General features: G+C 42.2%; 1 protein-coding gene across 2 annotated transcripts in view; it reads left to right on the top strand.

Annotated features, from left to right (window-relative positions):
• Positions 1 to 15,199, top strand: part of RHBDL2 (rhomboid like 2) — a 38,400-nt gene extending 23,201 nt beyond the window's left edge. For both annotated transcript variants that reach the window (XM_032160319.2, XM_058442358.1), the window contains exons 5-8: positions 4,307 to 4,407; positions 7,521 to 7,581; positions 13,000 to 13,061; positions 14,315 to 15,199. In XM_032160319.2, the coding sequence (XP_032016210.1) occupies positions 4,307 to 4,407; positions 7,521 to 7,581; positions 13,000 to 13,061; positions 14,315 to 14,494 (404 nt within the window). In that variant the 3' untranslated portion in view covers positions 14,495 to 15,199. The remainder of the gene's footprint in view (positions 1 to 4,306; positions 4,408 to 7,520; positions 7,582 to 12,999; positions 13,062 to 14,314) is intronic.
• The last annotated feature ends 5,046 nt before the right edge of the window (positions 15,200 to 20,245 follow it).

Raw genomic sequence — 20,245 nt, 5'->3', positions numbered from 1 at the left:
CCAAAGTGCTGGGATTATAGGTGTGAGCCACAGCACTCGGCCCAGGGGGTTCTTGTGTCTCAGCCTCCCGAGTAGCTGGGATTACAGGTGCACACCACCATACCCAGCTAATTTTTGTATTTTTAGTAGAGAAGTGGTTTCACCATGTTGGCCAGGCTGCTTTTGAACTCCTGACCTCAAGTGATCTACCTGCCTTGGCCTTCCAAAGTGCTGGGATTACAGGTGTGAACCACCGCGCCAGACCATAAATACTTTTTAGATTTGTTCTGTAACTCAGTTATGTTACTTGGAAGCAGTTTGATTCTTTTTGGTAAGATGGTAATTATTCCCACCACTGGACCCTTTTGTGTACTCTAAGCAATGCCCCATTAATTATGGCGTTTTCCAGTACACATCCCCACATTGCTTGGAGGAAAGGACCTAGAGAAAAGTCGCAGGGCAGATAAGCAGCGGAGGGGGGCCCTGGATTTGGCTTATCAGTCCTTGGGGCCCTCCTGCCCCAGGAAGGGCAGCGAGGACCATGGTGTTGCCGCCGTCATTATCACCCTGGCCATGAGCTTGCAGGACTGGGGCAGACCCAGAGGAGGACTGGAAGGGCCAGAGTCAGCCAGGAACACAGCAGCTCAGCTCTCGGCTGTTGGCAGGTGGCCTTGATGGCTTTCCAAAGGCAATCACTCCACCCAGGACAAAGCTCATTTTTCTCTGGGGCAAAACACGTTGGTTCGTTTGTTCAGTTCATTAATTCAACCAGTCTGTTTCTAAGGGAAACCTGGCTGCGGCCAGTCCTGCTCCCACGTCCCTAGGTGCCCAGTGTTCCTAAGGGACTTGAATTCCAACCCCAGTTAGGAGTTCAGGGGTCAGCATCCCTGTGCCCCAGATGCCTGTTAGGGAGCACAGTGAAGGCTGAGCACTCTTGGACTCACCAAACACCAGCATTGAGAAACCGCCCCCCATCTTCCCTAGGTAAGGTGACCTTGTAGGACAGTTCATGCTATTGGGGTGGTCTAGGTAAGGTGGCCACGAGGGCAGGGGACCAAGGTCTGCCCCACCTTTGACCTTAGCAACATGCCCCTGATTGCCGGGCCCCCCTCTGGCTGCCGTCTGAGTCCCTTTTCTGGGGGTGCCTGGGCCTTGCTTCCTTTGTATGCCAACTTCATCCTGATCACACTTGATTTTCCTGCTGTGATTTCCCTTCTTTCCAATTTCTTCATCAAGTTAAAAAAATTCTGTATTGAGAGCAGTTTCCTACATTACCTCAAATCCTGTTCAGAACAAGGATCATTCCTAGAAGACAGGAGGGATAACACGCTTAGTCACAGAAGACTACTCCATACTTGAGCTTCTGTTTCAAGGGAAGTGAGTAACTGGTGGTGGCGTCCTGCCCCTCTGCAGCGTGTGGTTTTGTCCTGATACATTTTAAGATTGAGACGTAACTTACCTGTCATAAAATGCCCAGACTTATGATGTGTGGAAACAAAAGAGTTTTCCAGTACAGAAAGTTACTTAGCCTCTCTGGTGCTGTGTAAGCAACAGGTAGTCTTCCCACTTCATTTTTGGTGGTTCTTTCCTTGGCTTGGGTAATTTCCTTGCATGCTCCTTTCTGGAGTTTTCTGTATGCAGCTTTCTGCTCTCTGGTACCCTGTCTTGTAAACTCCAGCAGTCCAGATCTATCTGGACTCTAAACTTCATCTCATCAACTTAAAGTTTGCTGAGATCTGGCTGGGTTCCTGCTTCATGAACTGTATTCTGTAATCTCCCTCAAGGTAGTACCTGGGCAATCAGATAAAACTCATCTATTAATAACTGATTCCCTGTCTCTAAGGGTTTACTGGTTTTGTTTTCTGATGTCTAGTATCTTGAAGACCATTCTTTCCTATATGTTGCCAGTGCTTTTGGCTTTTTCAAGTGAGACAGCAAATCCTATTCTTATTACCTTCTCATGGTCAGAAGTAGACATTTGTATCTATTTAAAAAATAAATTTCTCATATGATTATGATACAATCACCCCAGCCCTAGTCTATAGGTTAGCATTTGAGAATCATTGCTCTAAGTTGCTCTGGACTACTTCTTTGTTATTTGAGACAGAGTCTCATTCTGTCACCAGGCTGGAGTGCAGTGGTGCAATCTCAGCTCCCTGCAACCTCTGCCTTCCGGGTTCAAGTGATTCTCGTGCCTCAGACTCCCCAGTAGTTGGAATTACAGGCACGTGCCACCACACCCAGCTAATTTTTTTTTTTTTCAATTTTTTTGAGACAGAGTCTCACTCTTGTTGCCCAGGCTGGAGTGCAGTGGCGCCATCTCAGCTCACTGCAACCTCCGCCTCCAGGGTTCAAGCTATTCTTCTGCCTCAGCCTCCCAAATAGCTGGGATTACAGATGCCTGCCACCACGCCCGGCTAATTTTTGTATTTTTAGTAGAGATGGGGTTTCACCATGTTGCCCAGGCTGGTCTCGAACTCCTGAGCTCAGCTGATCCATCCCAAAGTGCTGGGATTACAGGCGTGAGCCACCGTGCCCGGCCTACTGGACTACTTCTCACTGATCTTCAGTCATCCATATACCTGTTTCTATGCCATTGCTTTTCCAGTTCTCTAAGTCCTGAATACCTTCTTCTCTTTTGTTTTTCTTATCCAATCCTTTTCTATGTGGGGGTGAGGGGAGAGGTCTTCCTCTGTCACCCAGACTGGAGTGCAGTGGCACGATGATTGCTCACTGCAGCCTCAAACTCCTGGGCTCAAGTGATCCTATCAGCTCAGCCTCTTGTGTAGCAAGGACCACAGGTGTGTACCACCATGCTTGGCTAATATTTTTCTTATATTTTTTGAGACGGGTATCACTCTGTGGCCTGGGTTGGTCTCAGACTCCTGACTTTCTGGCCTCAAGCAATCTCCTGCCTGGGCCTCCCAAAGCACTGAGATTATAGGAGTGAGCCACCATGTCTGGCCAAGCTTAAAGATTCTTCAAAGTTTAGGCTGGGTGCGACGGCTAATGCCTGTAATCCCAGCACTTTGGGAGGCCGAGGTGGGCAGATCACGAGGTCAGGAGATCGAGACCATCCCGGCTAACATGGTGAAACCCTGTGTCTACTAAAAAACACAAAAAATTAGCCAGGTGTGGTGGTGGGTGCCTGTAGTCTCAGCTGCTCGGGAGGCTGAGGCAGGAGAATAGCATGAACCTGGGAGGCAGAGCTTGCAGTGAGCTGAGATAACGCCACTGCACTCTAGCCTGGGCGACAGAGTGGGACTCCATCTCAAAAAAAAAAAAAGATTCTTCAAAGTTTAATCAAAATGCTATCTCCTCCTTCTCAGAGTAGCAAGGACTCCACCCTTCTGCTGAGAAAATCACTCCTCCCTAAGTGCTTCTACAATAAATTTATTTTCGTCATAGTAGTTGTTATATTCTGCACTTTATAATAGTTGTTTGCTCATCTTTTTGTAAAATTACTAAGGACAGACACTTTTTCTTTCACAAAGTGGGTACTGTATTGTTTTGTATTATACACTAAGGAAATGAAAGACAACCTTGAAAGGAATAGACCAAGTAATAGAACTAAGCAGTACAGAGAGAATATTTAGTCTTTGCATAAGGTGGTTTGTAAAGCCTTGTTTTGGTCCAGTAAATCTAGGATTAGGTTAGCAATTAGGATTCATCTTGCTTGGGGAATCTGATTGGATGGTATGTTGAGAAGGATTCTGAGGGCACATTATGGCTCATTGAGAAAGATAGCTATTAGGTAATAAAATGTTGGATTGTCTCAGGTATTTTGACTAAACATAGGATATTTTGCAATAATATTAGGTCGATGCAAAAATAATTGCAGTTTTTGCCCTTAAAAGTAATGGCAAAACCGCAATTACTTTTGCACCAACCTAATAGCTAACAAATATATAATACACATCAAGCAGTATTCTAAGCACAAAACATACATCAACTCATTACTTCCCCTGACAATCCACTGAGGTAAGTTCTATTAATAGCCCCATTTTGCAGGTAGGGAAACTGAGACACAGAGAAGTCAACTAACTTCCTCAAGTCACACTGCTGGTAATTCTGGCTCCAGATGATTCTGCCATTGTCACTGCTATGTTGCTGTTCTAATGAACATTCCATGTTTTCAGAAACACTGTGGTAGTTAGCAGATACAGCTATACTTCTATGGTATGAAAGGGACAAAATAGGTTTGTTGCTTGCTAAGGTGGTAATAGGCCGAACTTCCCCAACGTCTACCTTAGATTAGAAAGATTTATCATTCCTGATTCATATAGACATATAGACATGTCTGATCCTTTGTGTTTTATTTCTTTAGGGTCCCTTGCCAGCTCCATCTTTGACCCACTCAGATATCTTGTGGGAGCTTCAGGAGGAGTCTATGCTCTGATGGGAGGTTATTTTATGAATGTTCTGGTGGTAAGAACTATGGGGATGGAGTCCACGAGTCTCTTAAAGAAACAGAAAACAGTAACTCTTCTTTGGTTCAACGAATCTTCATTTATCAATATTTACTGAGCACTCAATTTTCTGAGAATTGTATGGCAATGCCATTTTGTTTCCTTTCTTTTCTTTCTTTTTTTTTTGAGACAGAGTCTTGCACCATTGCCCAGGCTGGAATGCAGTGGTGTGATACGGGTTCACTGCACTTCTGCCTCCCGGGCTCAAGCAATCCTCCCACCTCGGCCTCCTAAATAGCTGGGACTACAGGTGTGGGCCACCATGCCTGACTAATGTTTTTATTGTTTGTAGAGCCAGGGTTTCGCCATGTTGCCCAGGCTGGTCTCGAACTCCTAGGCTCAAGCGATCTGCACACGTTGGCCTCCCAAAGTGCTGGGATTGCAGGCATGAGCCGCCGCACCTAGCTTCCTTTCATATTTTATCATTTTTTTTCTCATTTCAAAAGTAATGAGTACAACATAAAATTTTAAATAAAAAAGTAGAAAGTTAAGGTCCTCAATATAGTATCTGTTAACAGTTGGGTGGGTGGTGAAAGACGTTGTTGACAGTTTTATATATTTTTTTCAGCCCTTTTTATTTTATTTTTTTAAAGGAAACCAAGTTTATTAAGAAAGTAAAGGAATAAAAGAACGGCTACTTCATAGGCAGAGTAGCCCAGACCTTTTTCTACATGTATTCAAAATCCTACCAATGTTCATCTTATAACAATGACACCACCCTTATATTGTTCTGCATTTTATCATAGAGCATCCTGACCATCTACCCATGTCAGTGCTTAGAAATCCTCCCAGCTTAGCAGCTGCTCCCTAGCATCCTCTATATAGATGCACCATGATTTATTTAATGAATCGCTCATTGAAAAAAATTTGGGGTGATTCCTGCTTTTCATGTTTACAAGTAATGCTCTAAGAAATGCTCTTGGCTGGGTGCGGTGGCTCATGCCTGTAATTCCAACACTGTGGGAGGCCAAGGTGAGTGGATCATGAAGTCAAGAGATCGAGACCATCCTGGCCAACATGGTGAAACCCCATCTCTACTAAAAATACAAAAGTTAGCTGGGTGTGGTGGCGTGTGCCTGTAGTCCCAGCTACTGGAGAGACTGAGGCAGAAGAATGGCTTGAACCTGGGAGGTGGAGGTTGCAGTGAGCCGAGATCACGCTGCTGCACTCCAGCCTGGCAACAAAGCAAGACTCCGTCTCAAAAAAAAAAGAAAAGAAAAGAAAAGAAAAGAAATGTTCTTTACATTTATCCTTTTGCATTTGTGTAAATTTTTTTTTTGTAGAATAAATTTCTAGGCCAGGCGTGGTGGCTCATGCCTGTAATCCCAGCACTTTGGGAGGCTGAGGTGGGTGGATACAAGGTCAAGAGATCGAGACCATCCTGGCCAACATGGTGAAACCCCGTCTCTACTAAAAGTACAAAAATTAGCTGGGTGTGGTGGCGCATGCCTGTAGTCCCAGCTACTCTGGAGGCTGAGGCAGGAGAATCACTTGAACCTGGGAGGTGGAGGTTGCAGTGAGCCAAAACTGTGCCACTGCACTCCAGCCTGGTGACAGAGTGAGACTCCATCTCAAACAACAACAACAACAACAACAACAACAACAACAACAACAACAACAACAAAACAACAACAACAACAACAACAACAACAACAACAACAACAACAACAAAATTCTAGGCAGAAAAGTGTAAAGCAATTATAAAACTGTTCCAAATATAGAAATCACTAAGAAAAGTGTTTTTTTCAACTTTGGATTGCAACCCATTAGTGGTTGTAGACTCACTTTAAGGAACTGTGGCCAAAAGTTAAACCTAAGAAAAAAAAAGTCAGTGTTATTGTTTGATTTATGTGTGTACTGGTTTGTTATGTAAATTATTTCTTACTGTAGGTCATGGTCACAAGAGTTTGAAAATAATTGATTTAGAGTAAACATGCCTATTTCAGCATCTTTACTCCTTGGGAAGAGAGTTACTAATTCGAAAGGGAAGGGACAAGTAATTCAATAAATTATATTAGAAATGTCTCACTCAGCAGTTTGCCAGTGACACGTAAGGGACCCAAAGCTAAAATCCAACAATGAGCCAGGTGTGCTGGCGTGCACCTGTAGTCCCACCTACTCAGGAGTCTGAGACAGGAGGAAGGCTTGAGTCCAGGAGTTCGAGGCTGCAGTGAGCTACAGATTGCACCACTGCACTCCAACCCGGGTGACAGAGTGAGACCCTCCCTGTCTTCTACCTCCCCTCACAGAACCCCCCCAAGAGCCCCCAAAAAATCCTGCAATAATTTTTGATGAATATTTTCAATGTTTTTGAAATTACCTCAAAAAATTAAGGTAATACTCAAATCTCAGTTAAGTCTTTGCTAAATACTACTGGGAAAGGGGATGAAGAAACATCAAATGAATATTAATCAAAAATCTTAGGAACATTTCATCAATCTTAGTTTAACAGCATTTATCTATCTATTTATTTATTTATTTATTTATTTATTTATTTATTGAGTCGGAGTCTCGCTCTGTTGCCCAGGCTGGAGTGCAATGGCGCGATCTCGGCTCACTGCAAGCTCCGCCTCCCGGGTTCACGCCATTCTCCTGCCTCAGCCTCTCCGAGTAGCTGGGACTACAGGCGCCCGCCACCATGCCCGGCTAATTTTTTGTATTTTTAGTAGAGACGGGTTTCACCGTGGTCTTGATCTCCTGACCTCGTGATCCGCCCGCCTCGGCCTCCCAAAGTGCTGGGATTACAAGCGTGAGCCACCGCGCCCGGCTATTTATCTATTTATTTATTGACATGTTAAGTGTTGATTTTATATTACTTTTATCGAGATTATTTCTGGCTAGCAAAATTGTGTCATTTACATTATTAAATTAAATATCTTGTCATTTTATTCTCCAAAGTGCATTGTACTTCCTAAATACATTTAAAAACTCGACTGTGACACTCATGCTTTGTTTTGCAAATATTTGATACTGGAAGATTATTTCAAATGAAGAGCAGATGAAGAGGGAGTAGAGTTGAGGTTTCATTTGTCCATAGATAGCTTATATAATTATTATTTATCTCTTTTTAAGAATTTTCAAGAAATGATTCCTGCCTTTGGAATTTTCAGACTGCTGATCATCATCCTGATAAGTAAGTGTGTTTTGTGAATACTTCATACTGTCCAAGTGAAAATAAAATATAGAGACAAATCTCTAAACATTTTATTTGGGAATCACAGGATTGCAATTTGGGACATACACACAGACCTGGGAGGTCTATGGTATATCTGAAGTACAAAAGAAAAGGTTGGGGGTTTTATTAGAAAGATAAAATTTACATATTATTTTGAAAGAAAGCTCATTGGCACTAGAGCAGCCTTTCGGAGCTGGTTGGTGAGTGATGGTAGTGGGGAGAACTAGTCTTAGACTTGTGTTGTTTAGACCTGATTCTTAGACTCAATTTGTTTCAGCAGCTATTAGGTAAAACTAGTCTTATGGTTAGAGCAGGTAGTTTCAGCAGCTGGGCTTGTGGAGATTTCAACTGTTGGAGCAGTGCTACGTGCTCTGAGTGCTTTTGTCCCCGGCCCCTCAACTCTGATTTAGTTGGGTTTGACAAGAATGACCTATTTCACATAATCATCTCACATAATATTTTCACAGTGTTATTGGTTTAGCCTTCAGAAGGCCTTTCCACATTTCCCAAACACTAACATGGAGAATAACTGCAAGCCTACAGTTAGAAAAAAATTGTCCGCTTCACAGCACAAAGCAGAAAGAAGTAAACAAAGGAGTTTTACAGGCTCTTATGGGTGGTTCTTAGACACGTCTACATGACGTATTTGTGCTTTTTGTATCTTTATGGAGTGGAGGAAGCCAAGAGACTAGAGCCCTAGGCACCCCCTCTACTTGAACCACAATAGCTTCACTTATATTTTATATACTGGACTTTTTCATATATTGGAAGTTGTATGTGATTTTGTCTGCAAAGGGAAAACTTGGAAACCACTGATATAATCTCTTTTCTTCCTCAATTTCTAAATTTTCAGATTAAAAAAAAAACTGATCCAGTAAGTATTGAGTGATAGCTGATAGTTGAGGATTAATGAAAGAGAGTTGGGGGAGTGGGGGGCGGGTGGCAGTGGGCAACCGTTCAAGAAGCCCAGACCAAGAGAGTGACTAATGTGGCTTTTGAAATCTCCAAGAATTCTAGAATCACATGCTAAAGGAGGTTAGGAAGAATTCTGTCTGGAGAGGGGGTGGAAGTGCAGTTGAGTCTGAGAGGAAAGGTAGATTCCAGATGACAGCAGGCCATAGAGCATGGAAGAAACCAAGAGCAAAGGTAGGGGTGGTAACTGTTGTTGACGGACCTGCTCCAGTGGAAGTTCTCTCCACCTGGAGGGCTGTGGAAGAATGACAGACCCTGGGGTCAGACCTGAAAGCCAAGGCAGAGGTTATACCTGATAAAGCCTAAGATGTTGGTTGTCCACATAGTAAGAAAACAGGATTTTGCAATTTCTTTCTTTTTTTTTTTTTTGAGACGGAGTCTCGCTCTGTCGCCCAGGCTGGAGTGCAGTGGCGCGATCTCGGCTCACTGCAAGCTCCGCCTCCCGGGTTCACGCCATTCTCCTGCCTCAGCCTCTCCGAGTAGCTGGGACTACAGGCGCCCGCCACCACGCCCGGCTAATTTTTTGTATTTTTAGTAGAGACGGGGTTTCACTGTGGTCTCGATCTCCTGACCTCGTGATCCGCCCGCCTTGGCCTCCCAAAGTGCTGGGATTACAAGCGTGAGCCACCGTGCCCGGCCAGATTTTGCAATTTCTATCGAGGGTTCAATGATCCCCATTACAGGAACAGAGGCAACTATGTGTGTGGGAAGGGACTCTTTAGTTTATTGACCATTTAAATGTAAGAACACTAATATTTCACTCTGAGATAAAATAATTCACTTGTTTATAGTTTATACTATTCTTAATTTTTTTCTTCATAACAAATTCAAAACCTAAGAGAAGGGAGAGTGAGTATCTGGGAGACAGCAGAGCCACTGCAGGAGCTGAGCCGCCTCCTCAGTTGTTCAGGGGCACACCCAGAATCAGAGGACACATTGTTTGGGCACAGAAAGGTTGTCACCCGAGATAGGGGGTCTTCAGTCAGTCTGTCTGCTTCATTTCTAAAAGTTCTTTGGCCTGGTTTACCTACTATTGAAAATGGGAAGAGTTACAACACATACCAGATTAATAAAATATAAGTGCATCTGTATTTGAAACGTGTTTCTTTGGAAATGTATATAATTTTGTAATATGTAATATGTGATGTATATAAAGTTGTAAATATTCTTCTTTTTTTTTGAGATGGAGTCTCGCTCTGTTGCCCAGGCTGGAGTGTAGTGGTGTGATCTTGGCTCACTGCAACCTCCGCCTCCTGGGTTCAAGCAATTGTCCTGTCTCAGCCTCTCCTGTCTACAGGTGCATGCCACCATGCCCGGCTAATTATTGTATTTTAGTAGAGATGGGGTTTCACCATATTGGTCAGGCTGGTCTCGAACTCCTGACCTCAGGTGATCCACTCACCTCAGCCTCCCGAAGCGATGGGATTACAGCCGTGAGCCACTGCGCCCAGCCAAGTTGTAAATATTCTTCTTAATTGTGAATGGCAATTGCCCTAAAAAACATTCCTTCATCAAGCATTATGTTCGAGACCAGCCTGTGCAACATAGGGAGACTCTGTCTCTACAGAAAAATTGGTCAGGTGTTGCGGTGTGGGCCTGTGGTTCCAGCTACTCAGGAGGCTGAGGTGGGAGAATTCACTTGAGCCTGGGAGGTCGAGGCTGCAGTGAGCCGTGATCATACCACTGTAGTTTCGTCTGGGCAGCAGAGCGAGGTTGTCTCAAAAAAAAAAAAAAAAAATCCATATGAAGGCAACTCTTTTAAAGTAAATGTTAAATTTTTAAGGAGGACAATGGTTTGGCTTCTTGGAATAAGGGCTTATTTTCAGTGGGAAGACATGTCTCAGTTTAGAGGCTGCAGCAACCCAGAAGAAAAGTCCCCTAGGAAGCAGAAAGAGGAAAGAGCCAGACTCAGATATACGAAGCGGCAAGATGGAAAGAAACTGGTTGGAGAAATTGACATACTAATGGTTACAAAAACTTTCTGAGAGGAGGTCTCCTATTGTGGAAGACTAAGCCAAAGTAACTGTTTCCAGTTATGTGGCAGTGTTTTTTAAAAACACTTTCCTAGACCCATGGGCATGTTATTTATATGGACCAGGAAATGCAAATGATGATTGAAAATATGGGCCAGGCATGGTAGCTCACACCTGTAATCCCAGCACTTTAGGAAGCCGAGGTGGGTGGATCATGAGGTTAGGAGATCTCATGATGAAAACCCGTCTCTACTAAAAACACAAAAATTAGCCAGGCATGGCATGGGCCTGTAGTTCCAGCTGCTCAGGAGGCTGAGGCAGGAGAATGGCGTGAATCCAGGAGGCGGAGGTTGCAGTGAGCTGAGATTGTACCACTGCACTCCAGCCTGGGCGACAGAGTGAGACTGCATCTCAAAAAAAAAAAAAAAAAAAAGAATATTATATAGCCTCATGAATCTAGCACTTTGTGTAATAGTCATTTACAATTAAATGAATATTGAATACTTCCTCGACCTCAATTTCTGTCCAGTGACTTCAACATCAATCAATACAGTATTGAAAGGGAATCTAGTCAGAACACATGTCCTGGTGCTATTTTCCCAAAGGCAAGGACTAGGTCTTTTCATCTCCTAGGACACAGTGGCTCACTAAGTGGAGCACAGGGAATTAGGGGATGGGTGTGGAATGTGATAGCTGCAAGAGATATTTCCAAGCACTACACATATAGGGCAGAGTTCTTCTAGGCCAAGAAATCGGAAGCTCCTTTCGCAGTGCAGATCCGACTTGCTTGAAGACTGCCTAACTTCTGGCTCTCACAGTTTTATTGGAGAATATGGAATGATTTCCTTTCATGGCCTGACACCTTCAGAACTCCCGATGGTAATTACAAGCAATTAGTGTGGTGGCTGAGAGTGGAGTCTTGGTGTCTTGGTTTCTTTATGTATAAAATGCCACCATCCTTCTTCACTTTGATTGCTACAATAGTATTCTTCCAGCTGGTCTTCCAGTTCCTGTTCTTACTCCCTTATAGTCTGCTTCCTATATGGCAGCTAGAATAATCTTTGTAAAACCACCGGCGTGGTCGCTCAAGCCTGTAATCCCAGCACTTTGGGAGGTCGAGGTGGGTGGATCACCTGAGGTCAGGAGTTCGAGAGTTGGAGACCAGCCTTGTCAACACGGTGAAACGCTGTCTCTACTAAAAATACAAAAATTAACTGGGCGTGGTGGCACGTCTGTAATCCCAGCTAATCAGGAGGCTGAGGCACGAGAATTGCTTGAACCTGGGAGGCGGAGGTTGCACTGAGCCAAGATTGCACTACTGCACTCCAGCCTGGGCGACAGAGTTGGGACTCTGTCACAAACAAACAAACAAAATGTATCATGTCACTCCTGTGCTCAAGAGCTTTCAGAGACTTCCTATCACTCAGTAAAAGTTGAAGTGCTTACAATGGCCCATATAGACCCTACATAATCTGTCCCCTGCTACCTGTCTGACCTCATCACCCACAACCTTATCCCTAACTCTAGTCCAGAGTCACCTGGAGGTCCTGTTGAAACGAAGTTGTTGGAAACAACTTTACCACAATTGGTAGTTGGAAAACACAGCCATGGAAGTAGGAATCTGCTAAGGAGTGTACAACTCACCTTCTGAAAACAAAAACAGAAAGCTGAGTCCCACCCTCAAGTTTTCTGGTTCAGTAGGTCTGGGGTGGGTTTAAGAGTTTTCATTTCTAATAAGTTTCCAGGTGAAGCTGATGCTGCTGGTCTTGGTAAAAACTACTTTGAAAACCACTGATCCAGCCAGCTCAACTGCTTTGGTATTTTTCAAACACACCAGGCACATCCCTGCTTAGGGACTTTGTACTTGGTCTTCCCTCTCTCTGAAACACTCTTGTGTCAACTAGCAGCATGACTTGGACCCTTACCTCTGTCCAGCGTCATATTCTCAAAGAGATCCTCCTTGACACCCCTATTGGAAATCACACTCGACATCTGGCATTCCTAGTTCTTCCTCTCTTTGTATTTTCTCCATAGCACTTAGCACTATTTGACATACTGTATGTTTTACTTATTTGTTTGCCTCCCTGCCAATCATCCCCCCACATACCCCCAACAGTTTGTCAGCTCCATGAGGCTGGGCTGTTAGATCTGTCCATTGCTGCCTATCTACCAGCTAGAATAATGCCTGACACATAAAGGACAATGAATGCTTGTTGGATGAATAAATCTGTAAAATGGGATAATGATAGTTCCTACTTCATAGGGTTGTGATGAAGATTAATGAGCTAAAAGATCTCTTAGAAAAGGACCTGTCACAGAGTTAAGTCTCAATAAATGATAGCTAGTAGTAGTATTATTAGAGGGGAACCAAAAACATTTAGTGTACTATTGTGGAGATTCTGAGCCTTTATCAGTGTGTTTTTCCTTCTAGTTGTGCTGGACATGGGATTTGCTCTCTATAGAAGGTTCTTTGTTCCTGAAGATGGGTCTCCGGTGAGTTCAGTTTCTTTCTTTTATAAAATAGAAATTAGTTTACTGTCAAAAAGGGTCATCAAATAGGGGTTACAACGCTGTGATTTAGGGCAGCCAAATTTCCATTTGGAAGTTAAGAAAATTTTTAAGGAAATCAGACTTTTGAATTGTCCTTCCCACTTAACTCTCTCATAGCCCTGATCACTGGCTCTACTTCACTGCGCCTGCCATATTGGTAGCTATTCCAAAACAGGAGAGAATGGCCGGGCGCGGTGGCTCACGCCTGTAATCCCAGCACTTTGGGAGGCCAAGACCGGTGGATCACAAGGTCAGGATTTTGAGACCAGCCTGGCCAATATGGTGAAACCCCGTCTCTACTAAAAATACAAAAACTAGCTGGGTGTGGTGGCAGTCACCTGTAATCCCAGCTACTCAGGAAGCTGAGGCATGAGAATCACTTGAATCTGGGCGGCGGAGGTTGCAGTGAGCCAAGATCGCACCACTGCACTCCAGCCTGGGTGATAGAGTGAGACTCTGTCTCAAAAAAACAAAAAACAGGAGAGAATGGATTTTCCTGTCCACATAGAATAAAAAGCAGTTGGTTTAGCCAGGCATGGTGGCATGTGCCTGTAGTCCCAGCTACTTGGGGAGCTGAGAAAGGAGGATTGCTTGAGTCCCAGAGGTTGAGTTTGCAGGGGCGACAGAGTTGAGACCCCATTTCAAAAAACAAAACAAAACAAAACAAAACAGCAGATTGGAAAACAGCAATGAAAGATTGAGTTCTATAAATTGACAATAAAGAAAATTGACAAAAATTTCCAGTTTTGCTGGGATTTGTCTTTGAATTTGGTAGTTTCTGTTTGGGTATTTCTTGTGTATGTTATTACTTGTGTTTTAAATCTGACACCCCATGTATGTGGAATCAGATTATGCTGCTATAGAGATCCTTCATGGCAACTCAACCATTCTCTTAGTTGGCATTATATAGAATTATTTTAAATGCAATGATGATCAAGAATGAGAAACAATTTCTCTGTCTTTTGTACTCTAAGAATGGGTGAAAATGACATTTTTAAGCTTTGTATCTTTCAGAGTATCTCCTTCTCTCTGCGCACATGGAGTTTTGTGTCTCTTTTGCCTTACCCCTAGTTCTCTAGACCTTTAAGACTCTTGTTTAACTGTGATGGTATTTGTGTTTGAATAAGAGAGATGCAACTGAAATACACAATTAGCATTGTCTTCACTTATTTCCATTTTCCCCCTTTTCTCCCAAGGTGTCTTTTGCAGCTCACATTGCAGGTGGATTTGCTGGAATGTCCATTGGCTACACGGTGTTTAGCTGCTTTGATAAAGCACTGCTGAAAGATCCAAGGTTTTGGATAGCAATTGCTGCTTATTTAGCTTGTGTCTTATTTGCTGTGTTTTTCAACATTTTCCTATCTCCAGCAAACTGACCTGCCCCTATTATAAGCCAATTAATAAAAAGAGCCATCTGGAGGAAATAAAAAAAAAGGAAGACTCTATGAAGAAACAGAGAAGTCTCAGCAAAGGCTAACAATTTTATGTAGAGGCCAAAACAGCATTAAACTCATCAGTTGCAAAGATTGCCTATAAAAGGACTTTAGGATTTAAGGAAGGGGCTTCTTAATGTAGAAAGGGAAGAAGAAGAGAGAAAAGAAGGGTAGTAAAAACTAGAGATTGGGGCCAGGTGCAGTGGCTCACGCCTGTAATCCCAGCACTTTGGGAGGCTGAGGCGGGTGAAATCACCTGAGGTCAGGAGTTCGAGACCAGCCTGACCAATATGGTGAAACCCTGTCTCTACTAAAGAAAATACAAAAATTAGCCGGGCATGGTGGCATGTGCCCGTACTTGGGAGGCTGAGGCAGGAGAATTGCTTGAACCTGGGAGGCAAAAGTTGCAGTGAGCCGAGATTGCGCCACTGCACTCCAGCCTGGGTGACAGAGCGACACTCAGTCTCAAAAAACAAAACAAAACAAAACAAAATGAAACAAAACAAAACAAAACAGAGATTGGGTATTTCCCAGGCATATGGTATTCTATAAAACAGACTTACTCTCCTTGGAGGATATATTTTGGAGAATGCTTCATAAAATCTATGAATACTGTACGATGCTGATAATAAAAACTTTTTATACCTCTGTCAGACTCCTGATAATCACTTTAAAATAGATCACTGTTTGAGGAGATAGATCACTACTGTTTGAGGTGTTTTACACACTTTATTGATAATATTATCAACAGCCCAGAAAGGTAGTTACTACTCTGCATCTTAATCTTAAAGATTCCCTTAAAGGAACCCTTAAAGAATTAAGTACTTGTCTGAGGGGAGCAGAATTTAAATGTAGATAATGACTTGGAAACCTGTAGTCTCCCCTATAGGTCCAACAATGCTGTGTTCCCCAAATACTGAAGGGTATCATAGGAGTACAGGAACAAACATCTATGCGGGGTACACTATGAATGGTGGAAAAATCTCACAGAAGAAGACAGGATTTTCTGGACTGCTAGTTGAAGATTCTGATACCGTGTCTAAGATCCCAAGGAACCTGGCACTGGCTTTCTGGTGCACACTATATACCTAGACTTCAGATTCTCATTTGTGATGAGACTGTCATCCTTCGTGTGGGTCATGGCTCTCCTAGGAATGGGTAGGATTTATTTACAGAAGGTAAAATGTCATACCTGAAAGCTGAGAAGCATGTGTCATTTTCCTGTATAGAATTCAGACTGCGGTTTATTATGTTTTTGGAAATGGTAGTTTTAGGTCATCTGAATATAGGAAATATAATTTTTTCTTTTATCATCAATGTATTTATTAAACACCCATCTAAACATGTCACTGCATCTGAAAGGGGCATATACACTTAGTTAGATATAGTGAGAAAAGTTAATACTTTAGTATTTTGAGAAAAACTGATCAGAAATTTGTTTAAAAAGTTAAATTTAAGTATGAACATGGGAATATGAGTGGTTTTTTTTTTTTTTTTTTTTTTGAGACTGAGTCTTGCTCTGTCACCCAGGCTGGAGTGCAGTGGCCGGATCTCGGCTCACTGAAACCTCCGCCTCCGGGTTCAAGTGATTCTCCTGTCAGCTTCCTGAGTAGCTGGGATTACAGGTGGCCACCACCAAACCTGGCTAATTTTTGTATTTATTTATTTATTTTTAGTAGAGATGGGGTTTCACCATGCTGGCCAGGCTGGTCCCGAACTCCTGACCTCAGGCCCTCAGGCGATCTGCCCGCCTTGGCCTCCCAAAGTGCTGGGATTACAGGCGTGAGCCACTGCGCCCGGTCTCTATTTCTTTTTTTTTTTTTTTTGAGATGGAGTTTCGCTCTTGTCATCTAGGCTAGAGTGCAATGGTACGATCTCGGCTCACTTGCAACCTCCACCCACTGGGTTCAAGTGATCCTCCTGCCTCAGCCTCCTGAGTAGCTGGGATTACAGGCGTCCGCCACCACGCCTGGCTAATTTTTGCATTTTTAGTAGACATGGGGTTTCACCATGTTGGCCAGGCTGGTCTTGAACTCCTGACCTCAGGTGATCCGCCCACCTCGGCCTCCCAAAGTGCTGGGATTACAGGTGTCAGCCACTGCGCCCGGCTAATTTTTGTATTTTTAGTAGAGACGGTGTTTCACCATGTTGGCCAGGCTGGTCTCAAACTCCTGACCTCAAGTGATCCACCCGCCTCAGCCTCCCAAAGTGCTGGGATTACAGGTGTGAGCCACCAGGCCTGGCCTTATGAGTGTGTTCTTGGTTAAACAAAGATTCAAACAAGAAGTTAAAAGATAAAAGCCAGGTGCAGTGGCTCATGCCTATAATCTCAGCACTTTGGGAGGCCAAGGTGGGAGGACTGCTTGAGCCCAGGAGTTTGAGAACAGCCTGGGTAACATTCAAGAACTCTACAAAAAAATAAAAAATAGCCAGGTGTGGTGGTGCTTGCCTGTAGTTCTAGCTACTCCAGAGGCTGAGGTGGGAGGATCACTGGAACCCAGGAGTTCGAGGTTACAGTGAGCTATGATCATGCCACTGCCCTCCAGTCTGGGTGACACAGTGAGACCCTGTCTTTAAAAAAAAAAAAATCTCCTTTTGCCTTCTCACTTCAAACCTGCTGTTTTTCCCTAGTGATGACCATCATCAGTGGTCACAACAGTATGGTGTGTATCCTTGCAGAATTTTTTCTATGTAGGATGAGCAGAAAGGAAAATGGATTTAAGTTAATGGCCAATTCATCCACTGTATTGAACTTCACTGAATCTGCTCTACACCCCCAAAGGGACAAATTCGAAGAACAAATTAGAGGTGTCCATGGTATAACTCCTCCTAAGCATCATTTGCTTCTCAGATTTATCTCAACTAGGAAAAGTTTTTGTTAATCGATTTTAGCTAAATATGTGTGTGTGTGTGTGTGTGTGTGTGTATACATATAATTTTTTTTTTTCTTGAGACAGGGTCTTGCTCTGTTGCCCAGGCTGGAGTGCAGTGGTGCCATCTCGGTTCACTGCAACCTCTGCCTCCCAGGTTCAAGCAATTCTCCTGCCTCAGCCTCCTGGGTAGCTGGGATTATAGGCATGCACCACCATGCCCGGATAATTTTTGGTATTTTTAATAGAGACTGGGTTTCACCACGTTGGCCAGGCTGGTCTTGAACTCCTGACTTCAGGTGATCCGCCAAAAGTGCTAGGATTACAGACGTGAACCACCACGCCCAGCCTCTAATTAGATATTTTTATAAAATGTAGGTTTTAACAGGATAAATGTGATACATGTATTGTTCTATAACTTGCTTTACAACATGACCTAGGGACCTTTCTCTATTAGTTCATAGAAATCTTTATTCTCTGAATTGCTGAATGATATAGATGTACCATAGATAACCATTCCTCTGTCGGACATTTAAATTGTTGCTGCTTTTGTGTAATTACCAACAGTGCTATATGAACATCCTAGCATGTGCAGTGGGTCTCTGAATGTCTATGCTGAATGAATATTTCAAGTATCCAGAAGCAGAAATGCTATACTAATTTTCATAGGTTTAAACTGCCTTTTAAATAGCTGTATCCATTTATATTCTTACCTACAGGATATGAGGGTAACAGTGTCTCCCTACTTTGCCAAAAGAAGGTATTATAAATCTTGAAAATTTTGCATTTTGATAGTTAAAAAATAATATTTCACTTAAATATGTAGTCTCTGACTACTGAGGTTGAGGAGGTTTCAAGTTTATTAATAATTTATGAGTTACACGTATGTAATTCAGATAACACATAATATAGAAACATGAATATATTGTGTATGCATGTGTGCCTATACAAATATATATATATATATATATTTGTCCCTGGTGAAATGTTTATATTTAATCTGAGAAGTAGCTATTGTTGGCAAAAAAGCCCAGGGAAGAAATATTTATCTGTTATGCTCAACCTGCCAGATCACTAGCTCTGAAGGGAACTTTAATGACCTAAAATACAATGTAATTGTTAATAACAGAACATGGGAGAAAGAATCAGGATCTATCTATGAAATCGGACATGACCCATTTATTAAGGCAGATGACCAAGAAGTTATTATCTAATAAGAAAGACTTTTTTGGTTCTAGAAACACGGTTTATTGCACAAAAAACAATGACATTTTATTGGGTTCCCCCAGTGGCAAAAATTACATACAAACAGCACACAAATACCTCCTGTCATTTTAAATTTGACATCTCTGAATTATGGAGGAATCATTCACTCAGCCTAATTTGGGGCTCATGACTTTAGTCTTCTAGACTGCAGTGTGTTATCAGGACTATTATAAGCATTCTTTATCTGTGCTGTCCAAAAAAGCAGCCATTAGGTAGATGCAGCTCTTTACATTTTTATTAAAATTATTTAAAATTAAAAATTCAATTGCTCTGATACAAAAACCATAATGCAAGTGTTCAATAGCTACATTTGGCTACTGGCTGCCTTATTGGCTAGCACAGATAGAATATTTCCATTGTTGCAGAAAGTTCTATTGGATGGTGCTGTTTTAGAAGCAAGGATAAGCAGAAAGGGACATGGATTTTAGTTGATGGATGACTCACTCATTACACTGAACTGAACTGAATCTGCTCTATACCTGCAAAGGGACAAATTCAGAAAATAAATTGAAGATGGCCATGCTGTAACTTCTAAACATGGTTTGCTTCTCAGATTTACCTAAACTAAGAAAGGTTTGTGTTAATCTCTCTGTTTTAGCTTATTAAGAAAGAGTTGTTTGAAATGTTTTTATCTTTTTCTTTTGAATTCTATGGTACTGTATCTAGGTATGCCAGTTTTTATGTCATTTGCTATGAAAGCTTTAATTTGTAGCTAAATAATACTGCTCCTTCTTTCAGGAAATACTATGTGTTGTCCTTTATGAAAAAAATCCTTTCTTTTTATGATTATAAAAGTAAAATGCTTATAGTAAAAAATTAAAATACATATAATTACAATATATTAAGTATATAATTTGTAATCCCAACATCCAGAGCTAATCACAGTTAATATTTTCATGAATATCCTTCTAGACTTTTTTGTATACATCAGTAAATGTAACTAAACTTATAATAATGGGGCCATATTATTCTATTTTATAACATCAATTTCACTGAAATGAAATATCAAATGCCTTTTTATGTATGTTTATCATTTCATTGCATAGTATCACACCGTGGATGTAGTCCATTATTTAACCAGTTTTTCTTGTATTGATAATTATTTTATGTTTTTAGCTTATGACTATTATAAACAACATGAATTACATCTTTGCTTACATTATTATTATTTATGAACCATAAATGAGACTTGCTTACATTTTTTTAGCTTTTTTTTAGCTTATGACTATTATAAACAACATGAATTACATCTTTGCTTACATTATTATTATTTATGAACCATAAATGAGACTTAACTTGCTTACATTTTTTTTTTTTTTTTGAGACAGAGTCTCACTCTGTTGCCCAGGCTGGAATGCAGTGGCCAGATCTCGGCTCACTGCAACCTTCACCTCCCAGGTTCAAGCGATTCTCCTGCCTCAGCCTCCTGAGTAGCTGGGATTACAGGCATGCGCCACCATGCCTGGCTAATTTTTGTATTTTTAGTAGAGATGGGGTTCAACCATGTTGGTCAGGCTGGTCTCGAGCTCCTGACCTCGTGATCTGCCCACCTGTGCCT

This window comes from Hylobates moloch, unplaced genomic scaffold, assembly GCF_009828535.3.
Source record: "Hylobates moloch isolate HMO894 unplaced genomic scaffold, HMol_V3 SCAFFOLD_8, whole genome shotgun sequence".
Lineage (NCBI taxonomy): Eukaryota > Metazoa > Chordata > Mammalia > Primates > Hylobatidae > Hylobates > Hylobates moloch.
This window is presented reverse-complemented; position numbering and strand designations above follow the sequence as displayed.